General features: G+C 41.5%; 1 protein-coding gene across 2 annotated transcripts in view; it reads right to left on the bottom strand.

Annotated features, from left to right (window-relative positions):
- Positions 1-17,918, bottom strand: part of LOC141099767 (NFX1-type zinc finger-containing protein 1-like) — a 486,056-nt gene that overhangs the window by 99,432 nt on the left and 368,706 nt on the right. For both annotated transcript variants that reach the window (XM_073587805.1, XM_073587806.1), the window contains 2 exons: positions 12,110-12,264; positions 1,611-1,756 (listed from right to left, as the gene is read on the bottom strand). In XM_073587805.1, coding sequence (XP_073443906.1) covers positions 1,611-1,756; positions 12,110-12,264 — 301 coding nt within the window. The remainder of the gene's footprint in view (positions 1-1,610; positions 1,757-12,109; positions 12,265-17,918) is intronic.

Genomic DNA, 17,918 nt, shown 5'->3' with positions numbered 1-17,918 from the left:
CTAACCCTAACCCTGACCCTAACCCTGACCCTAACCCTGACCCTTAACCAAACCATACTTAACCCTAACCCAAACCCTAAACCCTAACTAACCCTAACACTGACCCTAACCCTGACCCTAACCCTAACCCTGACCCTAACCCTAACCCTGACCCTAACCCTAACCCTTAACCAAACCATACTTAACCCTAACCCAAACCCTAAACCCTAACTAACCCTAACCCTGACCCTAACCATAACCCTGACCCTAACCCTGACCCTAACCCTAACCAAACCATACTTAACCCTAACCCAAACCCTAACTAACCCTAACCCTGACCCTAACCCTGACCCTAACCCTTAACCAAACCATACTTAACCCTAACCCAAACCCTAACTAACCCTAACCCTGACCCTAACCCTGACCCTAACCCTGACCCTAACCCTAACCCTGACCCTAAACCCCCTTAACTAACCCTAACTCTAACCCAAACCCCTAAATTCCATGGTTAACAAAAAAAACCGCATGTGCAAAAAAACGCATACATAAGCATGCCAATGCGCACATATGCGCACCCATAGACTTATAATGGGTGTCTTGCTGTAAAAAAACGCATTGCGTGCGCATGCGTTTTTTTGAGGCAAGTCGGACGCCCAAAAAATGCAACAGGATGCATTTTGTGCGCCCGAGCGCATACCGCAAAAAAACGCATGCTCGCAAAAACGCATACAAACGCGTGTGTATGCGCACATAAGCGCATCCCATGCAAAGTATAGGAAAAAAAACGCATGCGTTTTTTAGCGCTAAAATCCCGCGAAAAAAAACGCAAGTGTGAAACCAGCCTCAGATCTTCCGACAGTAGCTATATTATTAAAAGTGCAAGAAAATATTAGGGTTGTCTGGTCTAAATCAATAAGTGCGTGCGCTGGAGGCATTCTTAAGTCTGAAGTCACACAGACTTATTATTTTTGCCTGGACAACCCATTCAGCTCCTCCTCCGCAAAAACAAAAAGAGTTAAAAAAGACACTGTGAGTAAAAAGTTAGATAGATGAGCTGTGACTATCTTTACTTCTCAGGTGAATCCCTGCATTAGTTTTGTAGAATTTAGGGGTCAAATAATGATAGTAAAAAACATTTTTGTTACATTTTTAAAATGTTATTTAAGGTGTTTTCCACCAATTTCAAACATTTTCGAAATGTCGAAATGTGCTCAGGATGTGATAATAAAAAAAGCATACTCCTCTACACTGTGTCTCCACATCTATATCTGGTGGGGGTTATCACTTGTGCGCTGCAGTTAATAAGCAGCCACTGATTGGCTGTAGCCTTCACATTGTGTCTGAGCAGGACATTCCCTCTGCGTAGAACAAAAAATAATTTCTCGAGCTCAAACAGAATGTGAAGACTGTGACTGATTAATGGTCACATGATGCCCCCATCAGATGTTGATACCTGGAGAGCAGTGGACACCAGTACTCAATGTGGAGGATCAGTGCTACTCAACTAGGAGATTATCCCTTTTTTTACTCTCCTTACCCTGGGCACATTAAGAAAATATTTAAAAGTGGTCGACAATCCTTTTACTATACTTTAAATATAGTTATACAATATTACATTTTTCAAAACATACTTGTTGATGGTCTCCAATGAGTATAAGGTGTTGACAGTTGGAATGAAGTGTAGTCATGACGTGAGCCTCTAAAACTTCAGCTGCTTCTTCTACTATTACAATTTTAGGCTGTACATTTTGCAACAACTTTCTACACCTGGCTGCACCTAAATGTAGGTGAAATACAAAATAATTTAAAGAATGTTTGTGTATCCTTGACAAAGGAAGAATCAAAACCATAACTGATGGCCTATAAAAATCTAAATGAAGAGCACAAATCTACGCTATTAATTTAGGGCAATTTCATACATGCACAGGACAGTTGAAATGCTCATGAATGATGTATGCAATAACATACAATTAAATCCACAGAGAAATATTCAAAACATCTCAATTTATTCAGTATAGAGTATGAGAACCACACTGCTTGGTATGTTATCAATGAGTTTATTAATGGTTGCCAAAGAAATGTTCTGCCACTCTGAATATATTTGGGCATGCAAATAATCAAGATCTCCTACTGGCAGCTACTTTTGTAATTGCCTACCAATGATATCTTAGATGTGTTTGACAGGAGACAAGTCTCAAGATTCTGCAAGTCATGGTAGCATGTTTAGGTCAAGCAGGCTGCTCAGAGTAGCACAAGCAACATGGCATAGTCATGTTTAACCTCATTACCCCCGAGGGTGGTTTGCATTTTAATGACAGGGCCAATTTTTACAATTCTGACCACTGTCCCTTTATGAGGAAATAACTCTGGAACGCTTCCATGGATCCCGGTGATTCTGACATTGTTTTCTCGTGACATATTGTACTTCATGTTAGTGGTAAAATTTCATTCATAAAACTTGCGTTTATTTGTGAAAAAAATGGAAATTTGGCGAAAATTTTGAAAATTTTGCAATTTATCAATTTTGAATTTTTATGTCCTTAAATCACAGAGATATGGCACACAAAAAACTTAATAAGTAACATTTCCCACATGTTTACTTTACTTCAGCACAATTTTGGAATCAAATTTTTCTTTGTTAGGAAGTTATAAGGGTTAAAAGTTGACCGGCGATTTCTCATTTTTAAAACACCATTTATTTTTAGGGACCACATCACATTTGAAGTCACTTTGAGGGGTCTATATGACAGAAAATACCCAAAAGTGACACCATTCTAAAAACTGCACCCCTCAAGGTGCTCAAAACCACATTCAAGAAGTTTATTAACCCTTCAGGTGCTTCACAGGAATTTAGGAATTTTTTAAATGTTTAAAAAAAATAAATAAATAACATTTAACTTACTTTTTAAAAAAAAATTAATTCAGGTCCAATTTTTTTTATTTTACCAAGGGTAACAGGAGAAATTGGACTGCAAGAATTAGTGTGCAACTTGTCCTGAGTCCGCTGATACTTGATATGTGGGGGGGAACCACTGTTTAAGCGCATGGCATAGCTTGGAAGGGAAGAAGCGCTGTTTGACTTTTTCAACGCCATGTAGCGTTTGGAGAGCCCCTGATGTGCTAGACCCTCCAAGGAATTTATCTAGATGTGTGGTGAGCACTTTGAACCCCCAATCGCTTCACAGAAGTTTATAACGTACAGTCATACAATTAAAAAATCATATTTTTTTTCACAAAAATGATCTTTTCACCCCCAATTTGTATTTTCCCAAGGGAAACAGGACCCCGAAAGTTATTGTGCAATTTGTCCTGAGTACGCTGATACCCCATATGTGGGGGTAAACCACTGTTTGGGCGCATGGCAGAGCTCGGAAGGGAAGGAGCGACGTTTGACTTTTTCAACGCAAAATTGGCTGGAATTGAGATTGGGCGCCATGTCACATTTGGAGAGCCCCTTATGCACCTGAACAGTGAAAACCCCCCACAAGTGACCCCATTTTGGAATCTAGACCCCCCAAGGAACTTATCTAGATGTGTGATGAGCATTTTGAACCCCAAAGTGCTTCAGAGAAGTTTATAACGCCCGTGCGTGAAAATAAAAAAATCATACTTTTTCCACAAACATGATCTTTTAGTCCCCATTTTTTTATTTTCCCAAGGGTAACAGGAGAAATTGGACCCCAAAAGTTGTTGTCCAATTTGTCCTGAGTCCGCTGATACCCCATATGTGGGAGAAATCTACTGTATGGGCACACGTCGGGGCTTGGAAGAGAAGTAGTGACGTTTTGGAATGCAGACGTGTTGTGAGTTCATTTTTCCCTTCACCATTGAGGTCTGATGAACTCCCTCCTCTAGTGAAAGAAGGTAGTGAGACTGATTACCAAACACCTGGGCAGCTGGATGATGACTGGGTGGCTGGAATTGAGGACTGGATATAAGGCTGCCGACGCCCTTCTTCCTGGCTGGTGATTTTTCTGCTGGATTCTTGGAGACCAGTCTGATTCCTGCATCTCAAAACTAAGTTTTTCTGCTCTGTTTTGTACTCTTCAGTTCTGTTTTTGTTTTGCCTTGTTTTTTGGGAGTTCTGCCATCCCTGGCCGGGGGTGAGCTGGATTCCATTTTTGTCTCTGATCTGTTGATATTTTGCTCTGTCTTCAGAATATACCTGAGTGCTGATATAGTCTTTTGAAGCCTAGCGACTTCAGGGCCTGTTTTTCCTATCAGTCGGTTGGCTCATTTTGATAGGGTTTTTGCGGATGGCAGACAGCAGCTTTCCAATCCTGTCCTATGTAGTTTGCTTGGGCCCCATCATTTGCTCAACCTATCTTTCTATCTGTGTTAGTGTTTTCATCTTGCTTCACTGTCATTATATGTTGGGGGCTGCCTTTTGCTTTGGGTTCTGCTCTGGGGCAGTTTAGTTTATCCCCTTTCTGTCTTTAGGCTATATAGTTCTCCGGCTGAGATCGAGGGGTCTAGGGCACCGTAGGAACCCCCCACGGCTACTGCTAGTTGTTGTGGATAGGTTCAGGGGTCTGCAATCCGATAGCTGCCAACCTCTCTGGTTTTTCTGGACTTAGCTGGTATTTTGTTTTTTCCTCCTTCGGTGACTCATCATAACAGAATCACCAGCCATACCGCAGATCCTAGGGTACTCAATAGCAGGAGAGAATTGTAAGGAAAAAAAAAAAAAGGAAAAAAGTGTCAGAATATTTTTTCCTCTATATCTCTGAGGCCGTAGGGGGAATTTTTCTCTCAATGGAGATGAAGCAATTGTCCGATCGTGTGGAGCAGCTCGCTGCTGAAGTGCGGGGAATTTCCGCCTATCTTGCTCATTCACATGCTGCTGGACCAAAGATTCCTTCTCCTGATATATTTTTGGGGGATCGGTCTAAATTCTTGAATTTCAAGAATAATTGTAAATTATTTTTTGCCTTGAAGCCTAACTCGTCGGGGAACTCCGCGCAGCAGGTTAAAATTGTCATCTCTTTGCTGCGCGGCGATCCCCAGGATTGGGCGTTTTCTTTGAAATCTGATGATCCTATTCTGAATAATGTGAACGCATTTTTTCAAGCCTTGGGGTTGTTGTATGATGAACCTAATGCTATTGATCAGGCTGAAAAGACCCTGTTGGCATTAAGCAAGGGTCGGGATTCGGCAGAGTTGTACTGTCAAAAATTCCGAAAGTGGGCGGTCCTTACTACCTGGGATGATGGTGCCTTGGCAGCCCTCTTTCAGAAGGGTTTGTCAGAAACTGTAAAAGATACTATGGTGGGATTTCCTGTTCCCTCTGGTCTTGACGATTCTATGTCATTAGCCATTCAGGTGGATCGGTGTTTACGTGAACGCAAAACTACACGAGAGATGTTACCACCTGTTGAACAAATGTCTGAACCTATGCAATGTGATAGAGTTTTGTCTAGGGCGCAACGTCAGGAGTTCAGAAGGCGTAATAAGCTGTGTTTTTTTTGTGGAGATGCCTCGCATATTATTTCTGTCTGCCCTAAACGAGAGAAACGTTGTGCACACACGTTTTCTGTGGGTGGTGTTCAACCTAAGTTTCTTCTGGCAATTACTCTGATCTGCTCCCTGTCCACATTTTCCGCCAAGGCTTTTGTGGATTCAGGAGCAGCTCTGAACCTGATGGACTTGGATTTTGCTAAACGCTGGGGATTTCCTATGACACCTCTGCGGACGCCTATCCCTTTGAGGGGTATTGATGCTACTCCTTTGGCGAAGAATAAACCTCAGTTTTGGACCCAGGTGGTAATGCGGGTCGCCCCAGACCATCAAGAAAATTGCAGATTTTTGGTGTTGCATAATTTGCATGATACCATTGTTCTGGGGTTTCCCTGGTTGCAAATCCATAATCCAGTTCTGGATTGGAAATCTGTGTCTGTGGTGAGTTGGGGTTGTCGGTGTGTCCTTAGTGATGCTCCTGTTTTCTCCACCTCTCCCCAGTCACATGATGTTCCTGACTATTTGGCTGACTTTTATGATGTATTTAGTGAGAATGAGTCTGCGTCTTTGCCTCCTCATAGGAGTTATGACTGTGCTATTGAGCTGAACCCGGGGTGTAAATTCCCCAAGGGTCGGCTTTTCAATTTATCTGTACCCGAGCACAAGGCTATGCGATCCTATATTAAGGAGGCATTGGAGAAGGGTCATATTAGACCATCCTCTTCACCCTTAGGTGCTGTTTTTTTTTGTGGCTAAAAAGGATGGTTCATTAAGGCCTTGTATTGACTATCGTGCCCTCAACAAAATTACTGTTAAATATCAGTATCCGTTACCCCTGATTTCTGATCTATTCTCCAGAGTTAAAGGTGCTTGCTGGTTTACCAAGCTTGACCTCAGGGGGCGTATAATCTTATTCCCATTAAGCATGGGGATGAATGGAAGACGGCGTTTAATACTCCGGAGGGGCATTTTGAGTACCTGGTGATGCCTTTTGGGCTCACTAATGCCCCTTCTGTCTTCTAGTGCTTCATGAACGATATATTACGAGACTTTGTGGATAAATTTTTGATTATCTATCTGGATAATATTTTGATCTTCTCCAAGAATTGGGACTCTCATGTGGAACATGTTCGGACTGTGTTCCGGATTTTGAGGGGGAATTCCCTGTATGTCAAGGGATCGAAATGCCTTTTTGGGGTACAGAGGAGTTCATTTTTGGGATTTATTTTGTCTCCGTCAACTACTGAAATGGACCCGGCCAAGGTACAGGCCATTTATGATTGGGTTCAGCCCACTTCTTTGAAGGCCCTCCAGAAGTTTTTGGGTTTTGCTAATTTTTATCGGAAATTTATAGCTAATTTTTCTGGTATTGCCAAGCCATTGATGGATTTGACTAGGAAGGGTGCTGATGTGCTGAATTGGTCTCCGGAGGCTGTTTCTTCCTCTCAGGAGCTGAAGCGAAGATTCACTTCTGCTCCGGTTTTGCGGCAACCTGATGTCTCACTCCCATTTCAGGTGGAGGTGGACGCTTCTGAGATTGGTGCAGGAGCGGAGTTGTCCCAAAAAGATCCTGTGACATCTAAAATGAATCCTTGTGCTTTCTTTTCCCGAAAGTTCTCCCCATCCGAACGTAACTATGATGTGGGGAATCGGGAACTGTTGGCCATGAAATGGGCATTTGAGGAGTGGAGACATTGGTTGGAGGGAGCCAAACACCAAGTCCTGGTCCTTACTGACCACAAGAATTTGATTTACCTGGAGTCGGCCAAGCGCTTGAATCCTAGACAGGCTAGGTGGGCCTTGTTTTTCACACGTTTTGATTTTGTGGTCTCTTTCCTTCCGGGCACTAAGAATGTCAAGGCAGACGCCCTCTCTAGGAGTTTCCTTGCTGATTCTCCTGTTGTGACTAAGCCTGCTACCATCTTAGGCGAGGGGGTAGTTCTTTCTGCCATCTCGCCCGATTTGAGATGTGCTCTGGAAGAGTTTCAGGAGGACAAACCTGAGCGTTGTCCCAGTGGAAAGTTGTATGTTCCTGACCAGTGGAGGAGGAGAGTGATGTCTGAAGTTCATTGCTCTGCATTGGCTGGTCATCCAGGTATTTTTGGTACTAGAGATCTAGTGAGTCGATCTTTTTGGTGGCCCGCCTTGTTCCGTGATGTCAGGAATTTTGTGCAGTCCTGTGGGACTTGCTCCCGGTCTAAACCTTGTTCTTGCTCTAGTGGCTTGTTGATGCCTTTGCCGGTGCCCAGGAGGCCATGGACCCATATTTCAATGGATTTTATCTCTGATATGCCTGTCTCTCAGAGAATGACTGTTATTTGTGATAGATTCTCTAAGATGGTCCATCTTGTACCACTCCCTAAGGTGCCATCTTCCTTTGAGTTGGTGCCCTTGTTTTTGCAACAGGTGGTTCTCTTGCACGGGATTCCTGAGAACATTGTATCTGACAGAGGAGTTCAGTTTGTGTCTAGATTTTGGAGGACGTTCTGTTCCAAGCTGGGAATTCAGTTGTCCTTCTCCTCTGCGTTTCACCCTCAGACCAATGGGCAGACGGAGAGAACAAACCAGACTTTGGAGTCGTATCTGAGATGTTTTATTTCTGTCGATCAGGATGATTGGGTTTCATTTTTGCCCTTGGCCAAATTTGCTTTAAATAATAGAGCTAGTTCTGCCACTTTGATGTCACCTTTTTTTTTAACTTTGGTTTTCACCCTTGATTTTCTTCATGGCAGGTGGAGCCTTCTGCCTGCCCAGGTGTTGACACTGTGGTGGAGAGAATGCACCAGATCTGGGACCAAGTAGTGGATAAGTTGTCTCTCTCCCAGGAAAAGGCCCAGCGGTTTTCCAACCGGCGTAGGACCGTTGGTCCCCAGTTTGAGGTGGGTGATATGGTTTGGTTGTCATCAAAAAATATCGCTATGAAGGTGGCTTCTCCTAAGTTTAAGCCTAGATTTATTGGACCTTACAAGATTTTGGAGATTATTAATCCGGTCTCTTTTTGGCTGGCTCTTCCTGTCACATTTAAAATTCATAATGTGTTTCATAAGTCCTTGTTGAAGAGGTTTGTTGAACCAGTAGTTCCTGTGGTGGCACCTCCTTACCCTATATTGGTTGAAGGTAACATGGAATATGAGGTAGAGAAAGTACTGGATTCCCGTCTGGTTAGACGGAGACTCCAGTATTTGGTTAAGTGGAAGGGTTATGGTCAGGAGGATAATTCCTGGGTCTCTGCCTCTGATATTCATGCTGAAAGATTGGTGCGTGCCTTTCATCCGCCTGACCCGGATCGCCCTGGTGGCGTGGTTGAGGGTTCGGTGACCCCTCCTCAAGGGGGAGGTACTGTTGTGAGTTCATTTTTCCCTTCACCATTGAGGTCTGATGAACTCCCTCCTCTAGTGAAAGAAGGTAGCGAGACTGATTACCAAACACCTGGGCAGCTGGATGATGACTGGGTGGCTGGAATTGATGACTGGATATAAGGCTGCCGATGCCCTTCTTCCTGGCTGGTGATTTTTCTGCTGGATTCTTGGAGACCAGTCTGATTCCTGCATCTCAAAGCTAAGTTTTTCTGCTCTGTTTTGTACTCTTCAGATCTGTTTTTGTTTTGTTCTGCCATCCCCGGCCGGGGGTGAGCTGGATTCCATTTTTGTCTCTGATCTGTTGATATTTTGCTCTGTCTTCAGAATGTACCTGAGTGCTGATATAGTCTTTTGAAGCCTAGCGACTTCAGGGCCTGTTTTTCCTATCAGTCGGTTGGCTCATTTTGATAGGGTTTTTGTGGATGGCAGACAGCAGCTTTCCTATCCTGTCCTATGTAGTTAGCTTGGGCCCCATCATTTGCTCAACCTATCTTTCTATCTGTGTTAGTGTTTTCATCTTGCTTCACCATCATTATATGTTGGGGGCTGCCTTTTGCTTTTGGTTCTGCTCTGGGGCAGTTTAGTTTTTCCCCTTTCTGTCTTTAGGCTATATAGTTCTCCGGCTGTGATCGAGGGGTCTAGAGCACCGTAGGAACCCCCCACGGCTACTGCTAGTTGTTGTGGATAGGTTCAGGGGTCTGCAATCCGATAGCTGCCAACCTCTCTGGTTTTTCTGGACTTAGCTGGTATTTTGTTTTTTCCTCCTTCGGTGACTCATCATAACACAGATGTAGATGGAATGGTCTGCGAGTGTCATGTCGCATTTGGAGAGCCCCTGATGTGCCTAAACTGTGGAAACCCCCCACAAGTGACCCCATTTTGGAAACTAGACCCCCCCAAGGAACTTTTCTAGATGTGTGGTGAGCACTTTGAACCCCCAAGTGCTTCACAAAAGTTTATAACGTAGAGCCATAAAAATAAAAAAAATCATATTTTTTCCACAAAAGTGATATTTTTTACCTCAATTTTTTATTTTCCCAAGGGTAACAGGAGAAATTGGACCCCAAAAGTTGTTGTGCACTTGGTCCTGAATAGGCTGATACCCAATATGTGGAGGTAAACCACTGTTTGGGCACATGGCAGAGCTTGAAAGGGAAGGAGCACCGTTTAACTTTTTCAACGCAGAATTGGCTGGAATTGAGATCAGACACCATGTCGCATTTGGAGAGCCCCTGATGTGCCTAAACAGTGGAAACCCCTCAATTCTAACTCCAACCCTAACCCCAACACACCCCTAACCCTAACACACCACTAACCCTAATCCCAACCCTAACCCTAGCCCTAACACATCCCTAAACCTAACACCAACACACCCCTAACCCTAACCATAACACACCCCTAGCCCTAATCCCAACCCTAACCCTAACACACTCCTAACCCTAGCCCTAACGGGAAAATGGAAATAACTACAATTTTTTATTTTATTATTTTTCCCTAACTAAGGGGGTGATAAGGGGGGTTTGATTTACTATTTGTAGCGGGTTTTTATGCTTGGCAGTTGTCACACGCTAAAAGACGCTTTTTATTGTAAAAATAGTTTTTGCATCACCACATTTTGAGAGCTACAATTTTTCCATATTTTGGCCCACAGAGTCATGTGATGTCTTATTTTTTGCGAGACGAGTTGACGTTTTTATTGGTACCATTTTCGGGCACATGACATTTTTTGATCGTTTTTTATTCCGATTTTTGGGAGGCAGAATGAACAAAAACCAGCATTTCATGAATTTTTTTTTTTTTGGAGGGGAGCGTTTACACCGTTCCACGTGTGGTAAAATTGATAAAGCGGTTTTATTTTTCGGGTCAGTACCATTACAGCGATTCTTCATTTATATCATTTTTTAATGTTTTGCCGCTTTTATACAATAAAAACAATTTTGTATAAAAAATAATTATTTTTGCATCGCTTTATTCTGTGAGCTTTAACTTTTTTATTTTTTCGCTGATGGTGGCTCGTTTTTTGTGGGATAAGATGACGTTTTCAGCGGTACGATGTTTATTTATATTCGTCTTTTTGATCGCGTGTTATTGCACTTTTTGTTCGGCGGTATGATCATAAAGCATTGTTTTTTGCCTTGTTTTTTTTTTTAAGGGGTTCGCTAAAGGAGTTAACTAGTGGGACCGTTTTATAGGGCAGGTCGTTACGAACGCGGCGATACTAAATATGTGTATTTTTATAGTTTTTTTATTTATAAAAAAAATTATTTTTTAGGGAATTTTTTTATTATTTATTTATTTATTTAGGATTTGTTTAAAAATTATCTTTACACTTGTTATTATTTTTTTTTACTTTATTCTATTGTCCCGGGGGGACATTACTACATAGTATCAGATCGCTGATCTGACAATTTGCAGTGCACTGTGTCAGATCAGCGATCTGACAGGCACTGCAGGAGGCTTTCTCAGCGCCTGCTCTCAGCAGGCACTGAGAAAGCCGCCCCCCTGCGGGACCCCAAAGGCACCTGCGGCCATACTGGATCTGGGGACCTGCAGGGAGGAGGCCCTCGGAACAGCGCAATCACATTGCACTGTTCCGAGGGTCTCAGGGAAGCACGCAGGGAGCCCCCTCCCTACCTGATGCTTCCCTATGCCCCCGATACACTGCGATAATGTTTGATTAAAGTGTGCCAGGGGTTAATGTGTTGGGGGTGGTCCGTGACCGCCCCTGGCACATAGTGCCAGGTGTAGGCTGTGATAATCAGCTGACACCCAGCTGCGATCAGCGGCGCTCCCCCCCGTGAGCGCCACTGATCGACTATGACGTACTATCCCGTCCATGGGAATTAAGTCCCAGGGCACATGGACGGGATAGTACGTCATATGGCAGAAAGGGGTTAAAAACGGCTCCTGGGACACTTTGCACACATTTTTCTAAAGTGTACCCAGAGCCATTTTTTAACATGATATTGCCAGGTCACATGTTGATTGTGCTACTGTGATCAGACTGCATGGTCTAAACGTGCTACCATGTTGTTTAGCATCAACTTAACTCGAGCACATCTGGGAAGTCATTAGACGATAATTACAAAGGGAGCTGCCAGCAGATCTTGATGATGTTCGTGTCCAAGTGCATTCAGCATGGAAGAACATTCCTTATAGATAACATGCCAAGATATGCAAGTCCATACATTTCTGCTTATGGTGCTCATACTTGAATTACAATGCATTTCAGTATTCCACTTCCTTCTAAGTGTTGCAATTTCAAATATATTCATAATTTTCATTTTATATATATTTATTATTCTACATCTAACCTGTGGTAGTCATGCCAATAATGTCAGCCTCTTGTAATATAAGCAGGTCCTCTTCATTCTTGAGTTCTTTCATCCTGTTGACCACTATTTGGTAGAGGTTTTCCACAGTAAATAATTCATTGCGGATGTCACACAAATATTTAGATCTCCAGCACCTGCAACAATTTTATATTTTAGCAATATCCTACAATATACAAAAATGATTGCACTAAAAGTATTATAAACCTATTTCACTATTTTAATTTTTGATCTACTGTAAATTAGCTGAGCTCAAAAAGGTTCTCCAAAATTAAAACACTATCTGCCTTTTGTGACCAAGAAGAGAATAACAGTTTCTAGGTTTTTGTTACCATGGGCAGGGTTACAAAAACAGTACGGAGCAATTGTGTTATGCTGTTTGCATAAATCTTACAGACATGAAAGGGAATTATGGAAACAGAGTAGCAAGCAATATTAGTGTTTCACTAGTCGTCTCAAGACCATCTTCTCTCCTCCACACCTATACATTCCTCACCCGATTGCCTCCAAGACTTTTCCCGAGCATCCCCCATAGGGCTCATACTCACTGGTGCGAAAATTGGATGAGTGTAATCCGATTAAAAATCGGATTACACCCTGACCAATGTTAATTATTGGGTGACATCTCACTTGCGATTTTTTTCCCATTCAAAATCGGACTGAGAAAAAAATCGCAGCATGCTGCGATTTTCCCTAGAAAATCGCCAATGCAAGTCAATGGGTGTGTGTAAAAATCTGACAGCACTCGCACCATGCGAGTGCTGTCCGAATTATACGCTCCGGTGTCCTTTGAAAAAAGCCGGCAATTCATCTCCAGCTACTGTATAACTGTACACTGACATGTTAGAATAGAATAGATAGAATAGATATATACACATAAAATACATAGATATATACACATGTCAGTGACACACACATATATATGTATTTATATTAGATAGATCGATAGATAGATAGTTCATAGACAGATACATAGTAGATTAGGTGATAATTCATTTGTCGGCTTCTGTCAAATCACATTGACAGCTCACAAAACACTAGATATATACACATAGAATACATACATATATATACATGTCAGTGAAACACACGTATATATGTAATATATATATATGTAACATATAATATATGATATATATATATATAATATAGTTACCGTACATATAATATATGTATATGTAATATATATAAAATATATATACATATCATAAATATAAGCAATATATATATATATATATATAATATATATATATTTACATAATATATATACACATAGAATAAGATATAGATACTTTATATGTAATATAGATATTATATATATATATATATATATACATATAGCCAAACTATATATATAATATATTATATTGAAGACATAGAGAATATATATATATATATATATTCACACATACATGTAATATATATCTAATATATTATATATAATAGATATTATATATTTAAATTATAAAGATATTATATATATATATATCATATATAATATAAATATAATCATAATATAATATATACAGTATATATATATGTTAGTGACAAATACAATTAGTCTAGTGTTGTTTCTAAATTGTGGACATGTATTTAATTAATAAATGATTTTTTCAAGGAACAAAATGGTGTGGAATCCCCCTATAATTTAGAGACAGCAACACTATACTAATTGTATTTGTCAATGACATCTCTCTCTCTATATATATAAATATATACCGTATATACTCGTGTATAAGCTGAACCATGTATAAGCTGACCCCCCTAATTTTACCACAACAAACTGGGAAAACTTATTGACTCGTGTATAAGCCTAGGGTGGAAAATGCAGCAGCTACTGGTAAATTTCAAAAATAAAAATAGATACCAATAAAAGTAAAATTAATTGAGACATCAGTAGGTTAAATGTTTTTGAATATCCATATTGAATCAGGAGCCCCATATAATGCTCCATACAAAATACACCCCATATAATGCTGCACAAAGGTTAATAATGGCCCCATGAGATGCTCCATAGAATAATATGCCCCATATAATGCTCCATAAAGGTTATGGCCCCATAAGATGCACCACAGATTATGCCCCCATAAGATGCTCCATAGATTATGCCCCCATAAAATGCTCCATATATTATGCCCCCATAAAATGCCCCATAGAATATGCCCCCATATGCTGCTCCATAGATTATGCCCCCATATGCTGCCCCATAGACTATGCCCCCATATGCTGCTCCATAGACTATGCCACCATTTGCTGCCCCATAGAATATGCCCCCATATGCTGCTCCATGGAATATGCCCCCATATGCTGCTCCATAGAATATGCCTCCATATGCTGCTCCATAGAATATGCCCCATATGATGCCCCATATATTATGCCCCCATATGCTGCAAAAAAAAAAAATAAATGCCATACTCACCTCTCCTGCTCAGGACCCAGCACCTGAGATATTCACCTGTCCAGGGTCCATCACTGCTCACCACTGTCTGCGCATCCTCTGTTAGTGACTGTTCAGCCAGCAGAGGGCGCGGCGCGCACTAGCCACGTCACCGTGCCCCCTGCTGGCTAAACATCACAGACACAGGAAGCAGCAGACGGCGGTGAGCAGCGTGGGAACGAGGACAGGTGAATATCGCTATACTCACCTGTCCTGGAACGTCTCTGCAGCCTCGCTTCTCCACTGTCTCCCTTCCTGCCATCAGTGGTCAAGTGATACCTCTCATTACCACTCATGAATATGCGCATATTCATGAGTTTAAGGAGCGGTACCAAGTGACCGCTGAAGGCAGGAAGGGAGACAGTGGAGAAGCGAGGGGGCTGCAGAGAGTGCCAGGACGGGTGAGTATGTCTGTGACACCCCTGCCCCCCTCCCCTGCTGACCCCCAGGTATATGACTAGTGTATAAGCCGAGAAGGGGACTTACAGCCCAAAAAAATGGGCTGAAAATCTCAGCTTATACACGAGTATATACGGTATATAAATATATATATTTACAATATATATTAAATATGTCTATCTTATATATATATATACTATATGTATACATATATTATATATCTTTTATATATGATGTATGTATTATATATATATAATTGTATTTAATATAATATATATATAATTATATTATATATATCTATTTTAGATATCTAATATATAAAGCTCAAGTGTGTGTATGTATGTGTGTATGTCCAGGATTGGCATCCGCACGTCGCAGTTACAGCCACAAAATTTGGCACAGTCACACGTTTGGACCCCGAGAGCGTCCTTGGCTATGTTGTGAGGTGAAATTTTAACCCCGCGCGTTCCCATTCACCAAACAATTTTGCCCCTATCTACATAATGGGGAAAAAGTGTGTGTATCAAGCCCCGCCCCTCATTACGATGTCATAATGGTTGCCATGGTGATGCTGATGTCATCATAGGTTGCAAGCCCCGCCGCTCATTATGATGTCATAATGGTTGACTATGGGATGGAGGATGTGTGATGGGTATATGGGCACTGGACTGTGGGATGGAGGATATGTATGATGGGTATATGGGCACGGGACTATGGGATGGCGGATATGTATGATGGGTATATGGGCACGGGACTATGGGATGGAGGATATGTATGACGGGTATATGGGCACGGGACTATGGGATGGAGGATGTGTGATGGGTATATGGGCACTGGACTATGGGATGGAGGATATGTATGACAGGTACATGGGCACGGGACTATGGGATGGCAGATATGTATGATGGGTATATGGGCACGAGACTATGGGATGGAGGATATGTATGATGGGTATATGTGCATGGGACTATTAGATGAAGGATGTGTGATGGGTATATGGGCACTCGACTATGGGATGGCGAATATGTATGATGGGTATATGGGCATGGGACTATGGGATGGAGGATGTGTGATGGGTATATGGGCATGGGACTATGGGATGGAGGATGTGTGATGGGTATATGGGCACTCGACTATGGGATAGAGGATATGTATGATGGGCATATGGGCACGGGCCTATGGGATCGTGGATATGTCTGATGGGTATATGGGCACGGGACTATGGGATGGAGGATAATTATAATTTGCTATAACTAACCACAGTTAGTTACTATGCCCGGGCAGCGCTGGGCTCTTCAGCTAGTACATATATAATTTATATGTGTATATAGAAATGTGCAAAATATATATATACAGTATATGTGTATATATATATAATTATATTTTAATATATATATAGATTTATATATATATATAATTATATTTTAATATATATATATATGTATACATTATATTATTTATATGTGTATATATATATATATATATATATATATATATTTGGCACAGTAAGATAGAACAAAAGCCGGTAATTCATTTACCGGCTTCTGTCAAATCATTTCATAACCCGACAGGATATGAGACATGGTTTACATATATCGCAACCAGAGAGGTAAAGCAGGTGATCGAGGGCATATTTTATTAGCCTAGAGAGGGACCATTGTTTTAGGCCCCCCCCTGGCTAAAAAAATCTGCCCCCAGTCACCCCAGAAAAGGCGCATCTATAAAATGTGCCTTTTCCTGCACTTATCCTCTTTATTCCCATTGCCCTGTAGTGGTGGCGAATGGGTTAATATTATTGGTTTAATGTCACCTTGCTATTGAAAGGTGACATTAAGCCGATTAGTAATGGAGAGGTGTAAATTAGACACCGATTCATTATTAACCCTAGACTAGTAAAGGGTTAAAAAACACAGACATTAATGAAAAAGTATTTTAATGAAATAAAAACACTTAGTTTTTGACCACATTTTATTACTCTGGTAATCCATAAATAAACCATGACCTGCAAAAAAAATAACATAAAAAAAACCATATTCTTACCTCTCCGCCGTTCAGTCATGTCCCACGCTGCAATCCTTCACAAGGGGTTAAATAGTTTACAATGAGGACCGGTGCTAATGCTACCAGCCCCATTGTAAACCACTGCCAGAATGACTTAGTTCAGCCCTTCACAGCCTCACTGGCTGCCTTGAGAGGAACTAATTAGCGTGGGAATGTTTCTGACTTTTTTCCCACGCTCATCAGTTCACTTCAGGTCAGTCAGGGGACTCCCCGCAGCCTCAGTGACGTCAGAGGGAGTCCCCGGCTGACCTGAAGTGAACTGATGAGCGTGGGAAAAAAGTGAGAAACTTTCCCACGCTAATTAGTTCTTATCCTGGCAGCCAGTGAGGCTGTGAAGAGCTGAACTAAGTCATTCTGGCAGTGGTTTACAATGGGGCTGGTAGCATTAACAGCTGTCCTCATTGTAAACTATTTAACCCCTTGTGAAGGATTGCAGCGTGGGACATGACTAAACGGCGTAGAGGTAAGAATATGTTTTTTTTATGTTATTTTTTTTGCAGGTCATGGTTTATTTATGGATTACCAGAGTAATAAAATGTGGTCAAAAACTGTGTCTTTATTTCATTAAAAGAGTTTTTCATTAATGTCTGTGTGTTTTTTTAACCCTTTACTGGTCTAGGGTTAATAATGGATTAGTGTCTAATTGACACCTCTCCATTATTAATCGACTTAATGTCACCTTCCAATTGCAAGGTGACATTAACCCTTTGTTATATTAACCCATTCGCCATCCCTACAGGGCAATGGGAATAGAGAGGATAAGTGACAGAATAGGCGCATGTTATAATTGCGCCTTTTCTGGGGTGTATGGGGGCAGATTTTTGTAGCTAGGGGGCCCAAAAACAATGGTCCCTCTCATGGCTTTTAAAATCTGCCCTCACTCACCTGCTTTAC

The sequence above is a fragment of the Dendrobates tinctorius genome, unplaced genomic scaffold, assembly GCF_039654945.1.
Source record: "Dendrobates tinctorius isolate UK_male_01 unplaced genomic scaffold, ASM3965494v1 ptg000102l, whole genome shotgun sequence".
NCBI classification, from domain to species: Eukaryota; Metazoa; Chordata; class Amphibia; order Anura; family Dendrobatidae; genus Dendrobates; species Dendrobates tinctorius.
This window is presented reverse-complemented; position numbering and strand designations above follow the sequence as displayed.